Source organism: Aotus nancymaae, unplaced genomic scaffold (genome assembly GCF_030222135.1).
Source record: "Aotus nancymaae isolate 86718 unplaced genomic scaffold, 86718_ANA_hifiasm-v0.15.2.pri h1tg000016l, whole genome shotgun sequence".
Classification (NCBI taxonomy): domain Eukaryota; kingdom Metazoa; phylum Chordata; class Mammalia; order Primates; family Aotidae; genus Aotus; species Aotus nancymaae.
This window is the reverse complement of record NW_026988428.1, coordinates 40,744,299-40,759,314: the sequence shown is the minus strand read 5'-3', so window position 1 is coordinate 40,759,314 and position 15,016 is coordinate 40,744,299. Positions and strand designations below refer to the sequence as shown.

At 52.4% G+C, this 15,016-nt stretch overlaps 1 protein-coding gene across 1 annotated transcript in view; it reads right to left on the bottom strand.

Annotated features, from left to right (window-relative positions):
- LRP1 (LDL receptor related protein 1) overlaps positions 1 to 15,016 on the bottom strand; it is an 86,075-nt gene that overhangs the window by 68,882 nt on the left and 2,177 nt on the right. The window contains exons 2-6 of the mRNA XM_012469702.3: positions 7,723 to 7,845; positions 4,804 to 4,941; positions 2,204 to 2,323; positions 471 to 599; positions 81 to 344 (exon numbers count right to left, since the gene is read on the bottom strand). Coding sequence (XP_012325125.2) covers positions 81 to 344; positions 471 to 599; positions 2,204 to 2,323; positions 4,804 to 4,941; positions 7,723 to 7,845 — 774 coding nt within the window. The remainder of the gene's footprint in view (positions 1 to 80; positions 345 to 470; positions 600 to 2,203; positions 2,324 to 4,803; positions 4,942 to 7,722; positions 7,846 to 15,016) is intronic.

The window sequence follows — 15,016 nt, the reverse complement described above, 5'->3', positions numbered from 1 at the left end:
TACCTCTGTTGCAGACAGGATCCACCTTACCCGTCTCCCCTGCCCTCCCCGGCCCTCCGAGCTGAGAGCAGGTGACTCACGGTGCAGACTGAGGGATATGTTGATGGTGTGCTCATCCACAAAGCCCTTTAGGCCAGGCATGCGGGCACACTTGAGCTGCGTCTGGGCAGCACTGTCCCCGACATGCACCCAGCATACGGTCTCGTTGGTGTAGCTAAAGTCCATGGCTGTGGTCTGCCGCGTGCTCGTAGGTGTGATGGTAGACACCTGGGCCCCACTCAGGTATGTAGCCAAGATGTTCTGGGAGTTGGCTATCAACAGTACAGGGGGCCGGTCTACTGGTTCTGGGGATGTGGAAGAGAAGAGTCAGTACAGCCGGGACTCTAGGACCACCTCTCAGGCCACCACCCACCACGGAAGAGCGTTGAGAGGGCTTAGTTAGCACTGTGGCCATAGGCAACCCCACCCACCATTCTTGGCCTTGCAGGATCGGTTATCCGGCTGCAGCAGATAGCCTTCGACACAGCCACATGTGAAGGAGCCGTCTGTGTTGGTGCATAGCTGACTGCAGGTGCCGTACACTGAGCACTCATCAAAATCTGCCAGGGAAAGGACAAGAATGTGGTCATTTCCAGTGTGACAAGGGCAGAGAAGTGAGTGCCCATCAGACATGACCAATGTGTCCATCCTTATAGCTACCTTGAAGGACAGTTGGGCAGAATCTATTACAGCATGAAATGTGCAAACCTTATCACCCAGCAAGTCCGGTCTTGGAATCCACTCTAAGGAAACGCACATGTCATTTATTCATGCAGGGAAGATTACTGAGTCCCTACTATGGGGCAAGTGCCAGGGGTACATCAGAGAACCTTAAAATAGACCCACAATCCTGTCCTCATGAAACTTATATTCGGATAATAAATGAAATATAGTTACTATAACAAATGAAACAAAGTATATGTTAGAGGTGCTAGTCCAATGGAACAGGGATAGAGAATGCAGATGGCAGGGGTGTGATTTTAGAGGGGTCTGGGGGACAGCTTCACTGAGAAGCTGGCATTTGTGCAAAGACCCAAGGGAGGCAAATTTAAAACAGAAAATTTTGCATTGCTTGTAGCAGCGAAAAATTAGGAACATCTTACTCATCGAGAAGGAGGTGGCCAAGTAAACTGTGGTAAAAGTCATACATCACAGTGGTTTCTAAAAGAATGATGTAGATCTTTTTTTTTTTTTTTTTTTTAATAAGATGGGGTTTCACCATGATGGCCAGGCTGGTCTTGAACTCCTGACCTCAGGTGATCCACCCACCTCAGCCTCCCAAAGTGCTAGGATTACAGGCGTGAGCCACCACGCCCGGCCATGATGTAGATCTTTACATACTAACACCGAAAAAAAAATGTGGAACATACTGATGAGCGAAAAACATTGAAAACAATACATACAGTAAAATATCATTATGTGAAAAAGAGCACACACGGCTGGGCGCAGTGGCTCACACCTGTAATCCCAGCACTTTCGGAAGCTGAGGCAGGCAGATCACCTGAGGTCAGGAGTTCGAGACCAGCCTGACCAACATGGTGAAACCCCATCTCTAATAAAAATATGAAATTACCCGGGCGTGGTGGCACATGCCTGTAATTCCAGCTACTTGGGAGGCTGAGGCAGGAGAATTGCTTGAACCCAGGAGGCAGAGGTTGCAGTGAGCCGAGATCGCACCATTGCACTCCAGCCTGGGCAACAAGAGTGAAACTTCGTCTCAAAACACACACACACACACACACATACACAAACACACACACAAGCAGTACTTCCAATTATATTTTTTGTGATTATGTACAGACAAATGCAAAAAAGGGGCCTGAAAGAGAAAGGGCAAGCTGATAATAGAGTTAAACTCCAGGGAGAAGGGAAAGGGACCAGAATTGAGGGGGATTTGTCAAAGGGGACTTTGGTTTTATCTGTTAATGCTTTAATTTTTTACAACAGAAAAATTTACATAAAAGCTATAAGTTTAAGGTGAATTTTTAAAAGTCTGGTGGAAGTGAACGGTTAGGGCTCACAGTCATGCCCTGGAGTGGTGGCGCCCCCTCCCTTGCACCTTCACTCTAGTTTCTCTTATTCCAGCCAGGCCCCCTGCCCCCTCTGCCCACCTCACCGGGCCGCTGGCACACACACGTGCACACAGGCACATGCACTCACATACCTTTACAGGTCTTGCCGTCTGCCTGAAGTTGAAAGCTGCTGTTGCAGTAGCAGGTGGGCCCATCGAGTGTGGGGACACAATGGTGCTGGCAGCCCAGACGAGAGCAGTTGCCTCGGAGCTCTGTATGGGGTCAGGAGAAACACACATTCAGGCTGCCAGACGTGGAAGCCGCACACAGGCCACAACCTTCCCCCAACCCCAGTCAACCTTCAGAAACCACTTTTTTTTTTTTTTTGAGATGGAGTTTCACTCTTGTTGTCCAAGCTGGAGTGCAATGGTGCAATCTCGTCTCACTGCAACCTCTGCCTCCCAGGTTCAAGTGATTCTCCTGCCTCAGCCTCCCAGGTAGCTGAATTACAGGCATGTGCCACCATGCCTGGCTAATTTTTTTTGTATTTTTAGTAGACACGGGGTTTCACCATGTTAGCCAGGTTGGTCTTGAACTCCTGACCTCAGGTGATCCACCTGCCTTGGCCTCCCAAAGCGCTGGGATTACAGGAGTGAGCCACCAGGCCTGGTCCAGAAACCACTTCTAAGGGCTGCAGTGTCAGAGATCAAAGGGGCCTTAGGAAGTATCTACCATATTTCATAAGTGAGGAAACTGAAGCCTAGGGAGGCTATAAGACAAGCCCAAGGTCACACAGCCAGTAATAGCTTAGAACCCACATGTCCCTGTTCCAGCTGCTCTGGACTACCTCTGTCCCCATGGAGAGGGGTTCTGATACTTTGTTGGGGTCAACAGGAAGAGGGACTGGTGAGTCTTATCCCTTTCATATGCCTCTCGTTTGCACTGCCTGGGGATTACAATATTACTTTCAGCTGAGCCTGAAGAGTGGGCATGGAATCGTGTCTGTCCCCACAGGATCCCAGCTCTGGCCTGGAAGCACCCCTTTAACCCATCCTCAGAGCCCTAGAGGCCTCAGAGAGAAGGCCTAAGGCCCAGGTAGAGGACAGGAAGGAGGAGCAAAACTGGTTCCCTCTGGATTCTTTTCTAATCTTTCTCCTGCCACTGACCCACTTCCACAGGGGAGACAGAAGGGAATGAGACAGGAGGGGGGAGAGGTGGGAGAGCAGTTGCCCCCCCAGACCAGCGACCCAGTTAATGGCCTTGCGTGGGGCCAGACGGCCTGGCCACAAAGACCCCTTTGTCCAGCGGCCTCACACCCTGGCTTCCCCCTCCACCCCCACCTAGGAGAGAGAGCCGCCCAAGATGCTAAGACGTTTAGAGGCACTAAGCCTGCCAGGAAGAGTTGGGATGGGGGGCCAGGCCCTCAGCTATTCTTTCTCCTCCCCACTTCCACCCGAGAGCCCATATGTGCTGCCTGCCCAGCCTAACTCCACAGAGTGGGGAAATATCACTTCCTCTGGAAAACCTAGAAAAGAGAATCTTTTCTGGGTATAGGGTGAGGGGATAAGGAGGCCAGTTTCTGTAATATCGGAGAAGGAAGTTCAGACCTGAGGTTTTTGAGGTTTTGTGTTGTTTTAGAGACCATAAAGGTACTCAAAAGGAAGCAAGCTTGAACATGCACCACCTGATAAGAAGGGGTATGCATGGTCATTTAAGTCAGCCCGTGGGCCCGCATTCTGCATCCCGTCCCAGGAGCTTCAGATGAAAACATGCAAAATCAGCCAAAGGAAGGGAGAAAAATCTTCCACAAACTCCCTTGCTCCATCCTCCCTGCTCCTAGTGAACAGGATCCAGACGAGTCCCCTCCCACAGGCAGATGTTTTCTCGGGCACACAGCACAGGACACTGCCCCAACACCCAAGCACAGCCCCTCCCCTTGGGCCACACTCATGGCCTCTCAAAGCCAGCCTCTTGCTGCTGGCCCAGACCCCAAGGACAAGAGAAGGGAGAAGTCACTATTCCCTGACATGCAGACCTGAGGCTCTGCCTCCCCCGACATGACTCCTCAAATTGCCCGCACTGTGACCCGGACTCTCCATGGCCCACAGAGACCTTCGGGGGAAAGACTGCCTAGCTGGTGACCAGGGCCACAGGCCGGAAGCCGTCTGACTTATCATTCTGACGTTCCCACCTCCGCCTGGATGGCTTTCCTCTCAACCACTTCAGACAGTCCAGGCTGTCAGAGAGGGGGGGACCAAGGCAGCTTCAGGGTCCCCCAAAGACCTGCAGCTCCTGGGGGATGCCTTCTAGGGCAACTGCAGGGGCGGCAGGTGGACTAGACTAGATTACTAAGCTTTAGTCACAGCACCTCTGCTCCTCTCTATGGTCACACTCAGGCTTCATGCAGAAAACCTTTTGAAGAAAGGATCATACTATTTTTAAAAAGTATGAACACACTGATCTCTTATCTCACAGAAGAAAAACTGCAACTGCAAGAGGTAGTGACTAGTCCAAGAACATACAGTCAGAGGGAAGGGCCCAGGCTAGGGCCCATGGCTGCGGTCCGCAGGGCTGTCTGACCAAGCTCCAAGCCCAAGGGGCCCAACAATTTCATCCACTCTCTGAAGGCAAATCTAGGTGAGGGACCAGGACAAGGCCTCACCCCCACTGAAGGTGCCAGGGCAGTCCTCGGAAAGTGGGCTGACAACATGCTGCAACCACACAGGACAGGAGAGAATGGAAAAGTCCTTACCTCGGCAGTGGGGCCCCTCATCCGAGCCATCCACGCAGTCCTGGACCCCATTGCAGAGGCGGGACATGGGAACACACACCTCAGTACCCAGGCAGTTATGCTCATTCGGCTGGCATCGCTGGGCCTTACTCTGTGGACCTGAGGGCAGACAGAAGCATGGGCATGAACAAGCTGGCTATGGTGGCTGTCTGGCCAGCTGTTCACTGGGGGTGAGGGGAAATGAATTAAGACTGGGGTTTCAGATCTCAGGAGGTCTCAGGGCTGGTTAGACTCTTCCACCTGGAACTCTCCGATGACACTCCCCACAGTAGCCACACACCTGCAGGCAAACAGGTGGAGGTAGAAACTAGGCCTTCAGCAGAGTCCACCCCCTAAGTGACCCATGCTTATGAACCCCAATGCCTCAACATTCTACGCTCAGGAGATAGGCTGAGGACAGCCTGGTTTCTGATGATGACTGGGGTCAGTAAAAGGTTTTGATGAAGCCAGGAGTGATGGCTCACACCTATAATCCTAGCACTTCAGGAGGCTGAGGCAGGTAGATCACTTGAGGTCAGGAGTTCGAGACAAGCCTGGCCAACATGGTGAAACCCCATCTCTATTAAAAATGTAAAAAACTAGCCAGGCATGGTGGCATGCACCTGTAGTCCCAGCTACTCGGGAGGCTGAGGCACGGAAAGTGCTTGAGCCTAGGAGGCAGAAGTTGCAGTGAGCTGAGATTGCACCACTGCACTCCAGCCTGGGCAACAGAGCGAGACTGTCTTAAAACAAACAAAAAACGGTTTTGATGAGCTGAGAGAAGCAGAGTCCATGGCAGAGAAACTCAAATGATAAAGAAAACTCCTTCTCATAGCTCCCAGCTTGCAGAACCCGGGGCCAAGAGTGGTGCCAAATCTTCTAGATCTTCACTGTCCAATACATAGCCCAGCCACATGTGGTCATCAAGCACTTGAAAGGCAGCAAGTTCAAGCTGTAAATATAAAATGTACACTGGATTTTGATGACTTAATACCTGAAAATGCAAAAGATCTCTAATGATTTTATATGAATATACTGTACTAAAGTGATACTATTTTGGATCCATTGGATAAAATATTCAAATTAATTTCATCTGTTCATTTTAACCTTTTTTATGTGGCTACTAGAAAATTACAAAACAGCACATGTGGCTTGTTCGATTCTATTGAACAGCACTATTCTAAACCTCCAACCCCAAAGCAACAGGCCCGATAGAAGGATTGGGGAGAAATCAAAGGTTGTGGTCTGGCCAGGCATGGTGGCTCACGCCTATAGTCCAGAACTCTGGGAAGCTGGGGCAGGAGGATCACTTGAGGTCAGGAGTTTGAGACCAGCCAAGGCAACATAGTGAGACTCCATCTCTGAAAAAAAAAGGTTGTAGCCAACTGATGATATCCCTGGAACTTCCTTTGTTGCTCAAGAGGATGAATGAGATAGAGAGACCACTGTCCATTGGCCCCCAAGCCTGGACATTGTGTGTGAGTGACAGTGTCGATGACCCATGTGTGCCTGGGCAGGAGTCTGCTCAGACAACTGAGCGTGTGGCTGTAGAACATTTAGCAGTGTGTAGTGAGAGTGCAACTGTGTGTCTCTCTGTATGCTGGTGCTTCTGGCCTCAGTATGTGAGTTTCCATGTCCTTTTGTGAATCAGTCTGGGTTTGTGTGTATGTCTCTCTAAGTTGGTGTGTGTGTCTGGGGACATCTGTTTGAGTATAGGGTGTGTTTCTGCATCCACATTTGAGTGTGACTCTGTGTTATTGTGAGAATGTGTTTGTGCCTTTGTCTGGGTGAGAGGTGGGCACATCAGTGCCAAGTGGGTCTGTGTGTGATATTACAGGTCCAGGAGGGTGTATGAGCGTGAACAGAGTGGTAATGCATGTAAGGGGAGGTTTACAACAAACTGAAGGAAGAATGAACAAAAAGAGCCAGATCTGGCCCTTCTGCGTGACTATCTTTACTTCTAATACCCAAGCATCAGGGTCAGAAGTATGGGGGTGCAGGTGGCATCAGACAAGAAGAGACTCCAGGCTCTTGGAAGCACGCTGCCATAGATGCACTCACTTAATACCCTGGCCCCTGTCCTCCAGGGCAGAGCATAGGGGTGAGGCAGAGCCCACTAGTGGCTCCCTTTCCAGCCCTAAAATTACCCCTGATAATTATGGGTAGGGGTGTGGGGAGAGGACGCCAGATGGGACTGGAGCAGGATAAAGCCCACGAGAGGGAACAGAAACAGACCTAGGAATCCAGGGTCATTTTGACCCTGGCCCAGATTAACCAAGCAGGGGAAAGGCTGAAGGTGGAGCCCCCAGGATCGTGCCAGCTACCAAGGACTCTGGGGTCCCACCAAGTTCTCCACCTCCCCTTGGCAGGGCAAAAGCTGGGTGGGGACCTTTCTCCCAGTTAAAACAGCTGCCTCCGATTACACCACTTACTGGGGGCAGGGGAAGGCGGGGGTGGTGGGAAAAGCACGGGGTGCGGCTTCTGGTACAGGGCTGAGCAAGTGCCAGTGGCCTCTGGCCTGGGAGCCAAATGACGGAAGACGATCTGAGGATCTGACAAGACCTGAGGCCACTCATCAAGGGTCAGGAAAGCTGAGAGGTGGAATGAGGGAAGAGCTGGAAGGAAAGGGAGGCCGGGTCTTCTTCTATGAAGCTCCAGCCTGGAGAACACCGTCTTGGGGTGCAGCACCCGAGGGATAAAGCTGAGGTGCCATTTCTAAGCCCAACAGGCACCATGCCAAGCACTTTGAAGAGGGGTAAAGGACAGTTTTAGCTGTGTCATGGACAAATAGAATCACTGAGCAAGGTCCACACCAGGCTAGAGATCAGCTGTCCCAACACCTGCCAAAGGAAGAGGGATACATCAAGGGTTTGGGGAAAATGATCCAGAAAAAGTACTTACAAATCTCGGGGGCCTCGTCAGATCCATCTGGGCAGTCCCTCTCACCATCACACCGCCAGCCCTTTGAGATACAGGTGATTTGATCTCTGCAGGCAAACTGCTTGGGGCTGCACGTCTTAGGGGCTAGGGGCAAGGAAAGAAAAGGGGGTATAAATGAAGGATGGAGGCCAACTCTGTGGCCCTACAGTTTCCTAGAACTCCTCCTCCTTCCCTAGCATCAGTCTCCATCTGGCCCAGACCCTGAGCCATGGTCTATATGCCTGGGGGTGTCAGGGGTGGCTTTGGGTAGTTCCTAGACACTGTGTACCTGTGGCGGGGTAGGGGAGGATCCAGAAGCACATTTTACTGCACCCTCCAAGTCCCCTAGGCTGCCTGTCTCTAGCAGTCAGGGTCAAAGCCTTTGCTATTTTTGGTTACTCTGATCAGACACCAGCACCCCCTGGCTTTGATAACAGAGTGGTGGAGAAGCGGGGTGCATTTAGGCCTTTGATGTGCTTTCTCTTTCTCTTCCTCTAACTCCCACTAGAGGCCCAGAGCTGCTTCTCTGCCTCTGGGACACTCCTGGTCCCCGACTCATCACCCCATCCTTCCTAATCCTTAATCACTAGGCCCCCAGATGGGAGCTGTGGAGAGGGATGCCCTTGGTACACATAGTAGTAGCATGGAGATGGTATTAGCAGAGGCAGGGGAAGGTAAGGCTGCGCAGGAATGGGCAGATGGAGAGCCCTGCTTCCATCTCCGTTCCCCATTTTTTTTTTTTTAGATGGGGTCTCAGTCTGTCCCCTAGGCTGGAGTGCAGTGGCACAGTCTCAGCTCACTGCAACCTCCACCTCCCAGGCTCAAGTGATTTCTCCTGCCTCTGCCTCCCTAGTGGCTGGAACTACAGGCACGCATTACCACGTCCAGCTAATTTTTGTATTTTTAGTAGAGACAGGGTTTCGCCATGTTGGCCATGCTAGTCTTGAACTCCTGACCTCAGGTGATCCACCTCCCTCGGCCTCTCCATTCTCTAAAGACACAGCCTACTTTGGTTAGACCTCAGAGGGTCTTTCAGTAGACATCCTTAGAGGCAAGAGGCCCTAAAGATTGCTCAAGATGACAGAATGGGGAGCAGAGGCAGGGGGATGGCTGAAATGAACTCTAGGAACTGGTTTCAGCCCAGTCAACCTAGTTAGTTACTATATTCAGGACCTCTTGGCCCTACCCTCTCCTCCCCACCAGCCTTCTTCCATTCCTACCCCATTCTCTTCCCTCATCCTCTAAGGAGGAATTAAGGATAGTGACAACTAACTCTTATTGTGGGCTCAGTATGTGCCAGGAACTGTGGTAAAGCAGTTTTTTTCCATGTATGATCTTATTTAATCCCCTCCACAGTATGACAAAGTGGAGACAACTAATACCACCATTCCACAGATGAGGAAATTGAGCCAGGTGACTTGCCCAGGGTCAAATAGCTGGCAAGTGACAAGACCAGGACTCAAACCAGCTCAGCTGACTCCAAGCTCTGAACCAGTGAAATCCACATCAGTCCTCCCATTCCCACTCCTCCCAACCTCTATCACCACATCCTCCCCGGGAGGAACAGTCACCCACCCCTTCTCCCCCACCCAAGGCTGGGCTCCCAGTCTCCTGGCCTTTCGTGCCTTTTCCTCAGCCTGTGTCATCACATTTCTATTCTGCTGGCACACACTGAAGGCCAGATCTATGCCAGGCACTGCACTAGGCATCAGGATGCCAAGAAGGGTGAGATGACCCTCTGCCTGCAGGAGCCACAGTCTCCTGAGAAGACAGCTGTACTCAACTAATACAAATGCAGGGCAGAGACAGAAGTATAAGGAAAATGTGGCGGGGGTGGGGGTGGCTCTTAGAAGGGAGGGAGTCTGATGGGGGCCTCACTGAGATGTCCTCCCTCCTAACCCTCATCGCTGGCAGAGCGGACAGCACTCAGGCCCCTGGCCAAAATGACCGAGTTCAGGAAACACATCAAGGATGGCCTAGCCAGGCTCCCCCCTAGGCCCCCCTCCCCTGGCCCCCACCCTGAGCCTGGAATAAAGGCCCCTTGAGGAGGTGGATAATGCTGAGTTCATTGCCCCACTGGGCCAGCTGTGAGGTCTTCCCGGGAAACGTAGCCCGCCAGCCTAGTTAGCATGCCGGAGAACCGTCAGCTTCCCCTGACCAGCCGTGGCAGGCTGAGGGGGAAGAGGGGGGCTGGAATGGGACTCCGAGGCAGATGGGATGTATGGAGCCCAGAAACAGACCCCCGTGCCACCCACAGGCCCCGATGTACTTCTTCCCTCCCCCACCTGGCACTTGGTCCATGCCCTGCTCCTCCCAGGGGCAGAGCACCCAGCTACGGCCTGAGGTCACCAGGTGGTTGCCTAATCTCCACTCTATTCCACATCCCAGCCATGGTGCCCCCTCCTTTAGCCTTCACTGAGTCCCCCCGCTGTCCCCCACCCCCATTTTTGGCCTGAACTCCACAGAGGAAACAGCAGCTGGCAAACTCCAAAAGCTGGAATGAGAGAGATTCACAAACCAGATGTGCTCTTGCAGGGAGGGGATGGGGGATGGGGCAAGTGAAAGGAAGAGGAGGGCCCAGGCCCCTATCCCACTGCAGCATGGGGGGAGGGGGCCACATCTCCCAAGGGCCTGGCCAGCACAAGGATTGCAGAGAGATACGTGAAAGAACTTCCTTCCTGTCAGGGCTGGTGGAAAAGGCCCCAGAAATCTGGAGTGAGAAGGCTGAGGCCTGTCTTTGATTTCCTTCAGGGGGAGAGGGAAGAAAGAAACAAATAACCTACTTTGGGGCAGTTTACACAGCCAAGGGAAGCCTCACTCAGAACTGGGAGGGAGGTGCGGTGGGGGTGGGGTAGGAGACTTACAATCTGCTTAGAGGCAAAGCCAACCCCACTCCCCTAGCAGAGCCTTCTGTGTCTGAATCCAGCACCCAGAAAACCCACCTTTGTGGCCCTACAGTTTGGATGAGGGAACAACAGTGCCTTAAAGTCAGAAGCAACTAAGGCCTTCCCGGCTACCTAGCCCACATGAGAACCCGGTCTCCCTGACTGATAGGAGCTAACCTTTTTCACCGTGCAAAGCTCCAGTACTGATTGGAAACACGGTACCTATTAACTCACTTAGATCCTACAACCCTGTGAGGTGGGTGCCCTTGCAACCCCCATCTCATAGATGAGGGACAGAGTGACTAGCAACTGAGCAGATGGTTTCCTCATTGACCATGGGATGGAGCCAGGTTAAGAAGGGAAACTGATCAGGCGCGGTGACTCCCACCTGTAGCTCTAGCACTTTGTGGGGTGAAGGCAGAGGTGGGTGGATCACTTGAGGTCAGGAGCTCGAGATCAGCCTGGGCAACACGGTGAAAAATTAGCAGGAAATTAGTACAAAAATTTGTACTAAAAATACAAAAATTAGCAGGAGGCGGAGGTTGCCGGGAGCAGAGATCACGCCACTGCACTCCAGCCTGGGTGATGGAGCAGGACTGTCTCAAAAAACAAAAACAAAAAATCCCCAAAAAAAACAAGGAAGGGAAATTGCGGGGAGAACGTTGTCATTCTCTGGCCCTGAGAGTGGGGTGAAGGATTGTAAGGGGTGGCCTTCAGGGCACCTCAGAGAGGAGGGAAGAGCACAGAGGAGACAGAGAGGAACAAGAATGGGACAGAAGAAGTAGACAGGCAGGAGAAGGAGAAGAGAACTAGAGGGGAAGGAGAGAGAGCGAGGTTGCAGGAAGAACACCAGGACACAGGGGCTGTCTGTTCTCGGCTTTGCCTGAAGATGAATGTGACTGCCATGCTAACTTGGCCAACACCCTGCCCCACCCCCACCAAACCCAGGCACCCAGCCCAGCCATGGCCCCCAGGGCCACCAAGCTGGAGCCAGGGCAGGAGGTGTAGAGTTGGGTGTGCGTCCAGACACAACACAGACCCCACTGCCCTGCTTAAGCCTTGGCTGTCATCCTCTGTCCCATTCTGGGCCCTTGGGGGTGGGGTGGGGAAGCAGGGTGAGAATGCCTGGCCAGAGAGGGTGACAGGGAAGTCCAACCCTGAAGGAGTCTTCTCCAGAAGAGGGGAACCCATCCTTTGATACCCCTTGAGGGAGCAAGGCCGAGGAAGAGAGCTAAGACCTTAGAGGTGCTGCTTAAAGGACAAGGAGACTCAGGGACTGCAAAAGCTTGACAGGGACCTTGAGGCCCTTTTTAGGAGTGGACACAGCAGGAGAGATAGGCTCTCCTCTGAGATAGGTGGCGGTGGGGGGGGTTTCTAAAGGGAACTACATGATATAGCTAAGGGAACAGAGTTGGGGGAGGATGCCCGATGGGGGTGAGGGGGCAGAGCCAGCAGGAATCTGAATGTTCAACCCTGTGGGGGTGGGGCAGCAAGGGCTTCCCAAACCCAAATGGAGAGGTTTTCATTGAATTTTATGTATTTTGGGTGTTGCCCGGTGGCTCCTTCCCGAAGCTCAGTGAGGCTCAGACACATTTTTGTCATTCCTGAGTCTGGGCCTCTGCTTTGCGGCCTGGACAGACAGACAGACAGGGTGGCTTGGACAGCCAGGGGAGGGAAAGGGTCTCTCCCCTTCCATTCTGAGTCAATATTGACGCAGCAGGACATTAGCCTGACCTGCGACCTCGCCCACCAGCTTTTCCTTTCCCCATAAATAAAAGCCAGACCCCCAGAAGGCCTCCAGAGGTCACCACATCACTCACCCGGCATTTCTAAGCCTCCCTCCTTCTCCCCCACCCCAGTCGCACACACATGGCTTATGCTCACCAGAGTCAAAACTCCAAGCTCTTGACTCACTCCTTACTTCTTTCTCCTGTTCTCGGTCTCCTGGTCAGGAGGAAGTTCTGCCAGAAGTCTAACCTCCCTCCTTCCTTCTGAAACACCTCCTTTCTCCCTCTTAGCCCACAAATGGGATCAAGTTCCTTTCTTCCAGAAACATTCTCTCCAAAACCCACTCCCCAAATTAGTGGAGGGGGAAGAAGAAAGAGGAAGTGGGAGGAAAGTGGAGAGGAAACTTTCGCTGCTGAACTGGACGCGGGGTCTGGCCAGGAAGGGGGAAATAGCCAAAACAGAGAAGAGGGAGCTAGAGGCTAAGTGGGAAAGCCCAGAGAGACTCTTGCTCCTAAGAAGCTTTTGGGATACCAAGAGGCCTGGACGAGGGCAAATGGAGACAGTGACAGAGACACAGAAAGCAGGGCAGAGAATGTCACAAAGGTTTGGCAATAAGAGAGATGTACAGAGAGGCTGAGAGACAGACAGGTTCTAAAAAGCCAAGACAGCACACACTAATGACAGACAGACAGAAAGACAGACAGGCAGAAAAGCCAAGAAGGGGGCTCAGCCCAGAGGTTGCCAAGGCGATGGCACAGTTGTCCTGGGATGAACCCAGAGAATGACTGCCCCGCTGAGCCTAGCATAGGGTGGGAGCAAGATCTGTCCTAGCTTGGGGAGACAGAGTCTTGGCCCTAGCAGCACATGACGCAAGGGAGATCCAGAACAGGGACCACTACCTCCCCTGGTGTCAAGAGGGTAGGAGGAAGGAAAACGGAGCTCTCCAGCCAGGGAAGCTAAGGCCTGGGAGAGGCTCTCATCTCCCCTGGGGGTGCAAGAGGGACAACTCTCCACACACACCCCTCACCTCTTTCCCAGGGAGGTTTATATTGGTGCCTGAGGCCATTGCACCGGAAACACTCCAAAGCCAACTGCTTCCTTCTCCAAACAATGCAGGATCCTGCTAACCAGGCTGAAATCTGGGACAGAAGGGGGAGGCTGGTTCTCCACCGCTCATACCCAACACCACCAAGTCAGGGGCCTTCCCGCAGTACCATTCACCTGCTCCCAGTTGCCCCACGAGCAATGAGCCCACATCCGGGGCTGGAGGACCTGAAAGGTGGAGAGTCCAAGGGGTAAGGAGGACCCTGAGAAGAGAGTACTGGGAGGGAATAAACCTAGGCTTGGGGGTTCTGATGTGCGAGGGCTCAGACTGCAGCAGGAGGAAAGAGAGTTTGACTGGAGTGAGGAAGTGCTTCCCAAAAGGTAAGGAAAGTGTTTTGAAGAGTGGGGGCATCTGGACAGGAACTGACTCTGGCCAGGACCTGGGCTGCTGTCCTTTGGGAGACTCGGTGATGGAAGGATGGTTGAGGGTAAAAATAACATATATATGGTGAAAATGAAGAGAAGAGAGAACAAGATCGGAAGAAAACGATGTCTAGTGAAGCAGCCCTAAACATCAAAATATCCCTCCAACCCCAAAATGAGTTTCTTACACATTCTTGCTTTAAAAGACAGCAAGGTAAGGGGAGACATTTAGGATGTGAGTCTGATCAGGGAGAAAGGAGTTTGGAACTTTCTCTCGGGGATCCAGGATGCTAACACCCCAGCTTCATATCTCACTTCCACTATACCTACTCTAGTAACTGGTAATACGCCAGCTCAAGGGGGTGTGTGGACAAAGGTCAGGAGGGAGGGAGGGAGAAGTCAGCCTTATTCTTGAGCTGTATCTGTCTGGGGGGTGCCCTCCCCACTACAAAATGTTCCCCAATCTCAGCAGGGCCTCAGTAGTCCCTCTTCTCATTCTCCACCCCATCTTTCTCCAACCTCTCCAGCAGCAGGTACACTCAATTTTGTCACTAGTGGGGAGTGGCATTACTCTCCAAAGGGCAGGGACCCTGGGGGCAGTTTCAGGCATAGAAGAGAAAGCAGAAGAGGTGAGAAAGTGCCTAGGACTGTGGCCCTGGAGAGAAAGCAGTGAGGCAGTGATAGCAGGAGGAAGGTTAGATACTAAGTCAGGTGACCTGGGTCATTTTCAATCTCTGAAAAGCAAACAAGGAAGTTCAGTGTTGATGGACCCGAGGCAGGAGGGCAGGGTTAGGGATAAGACCCCCTAGGCTGCCTCTGGAGAGAGTCAAACTTGCATCTCTACGTAATTTCCCTTTCTCACCACCCCTACCCCAGAGTGGGGTGGAGCTGATTATTTATATTCCCACTCCCAAGGCAGGAATATTGGTGTGTGCTTGGGAGGGGTCCCTTCCTGGGGCTTTGGATAGAGTTTGATCTGAGCTGGGGATACAGAGGGAGGGTTGGTAGACATTTTAAGAAAGGGCAGAGAGATAGTGAAGGGAGGCATGTCCAGTTTCTCTCTTCCAGTCACCCCAAACTAACTTGGTATGGCAAATAGAACCCCTTTAGGGCCCTCGGAGTGGCGCTATTGGGTCCCTTCCTGACCTTCCCTGCTCTCCACAGAGACCCTCTTGCTTCTGCCTAACTCCAGCCAC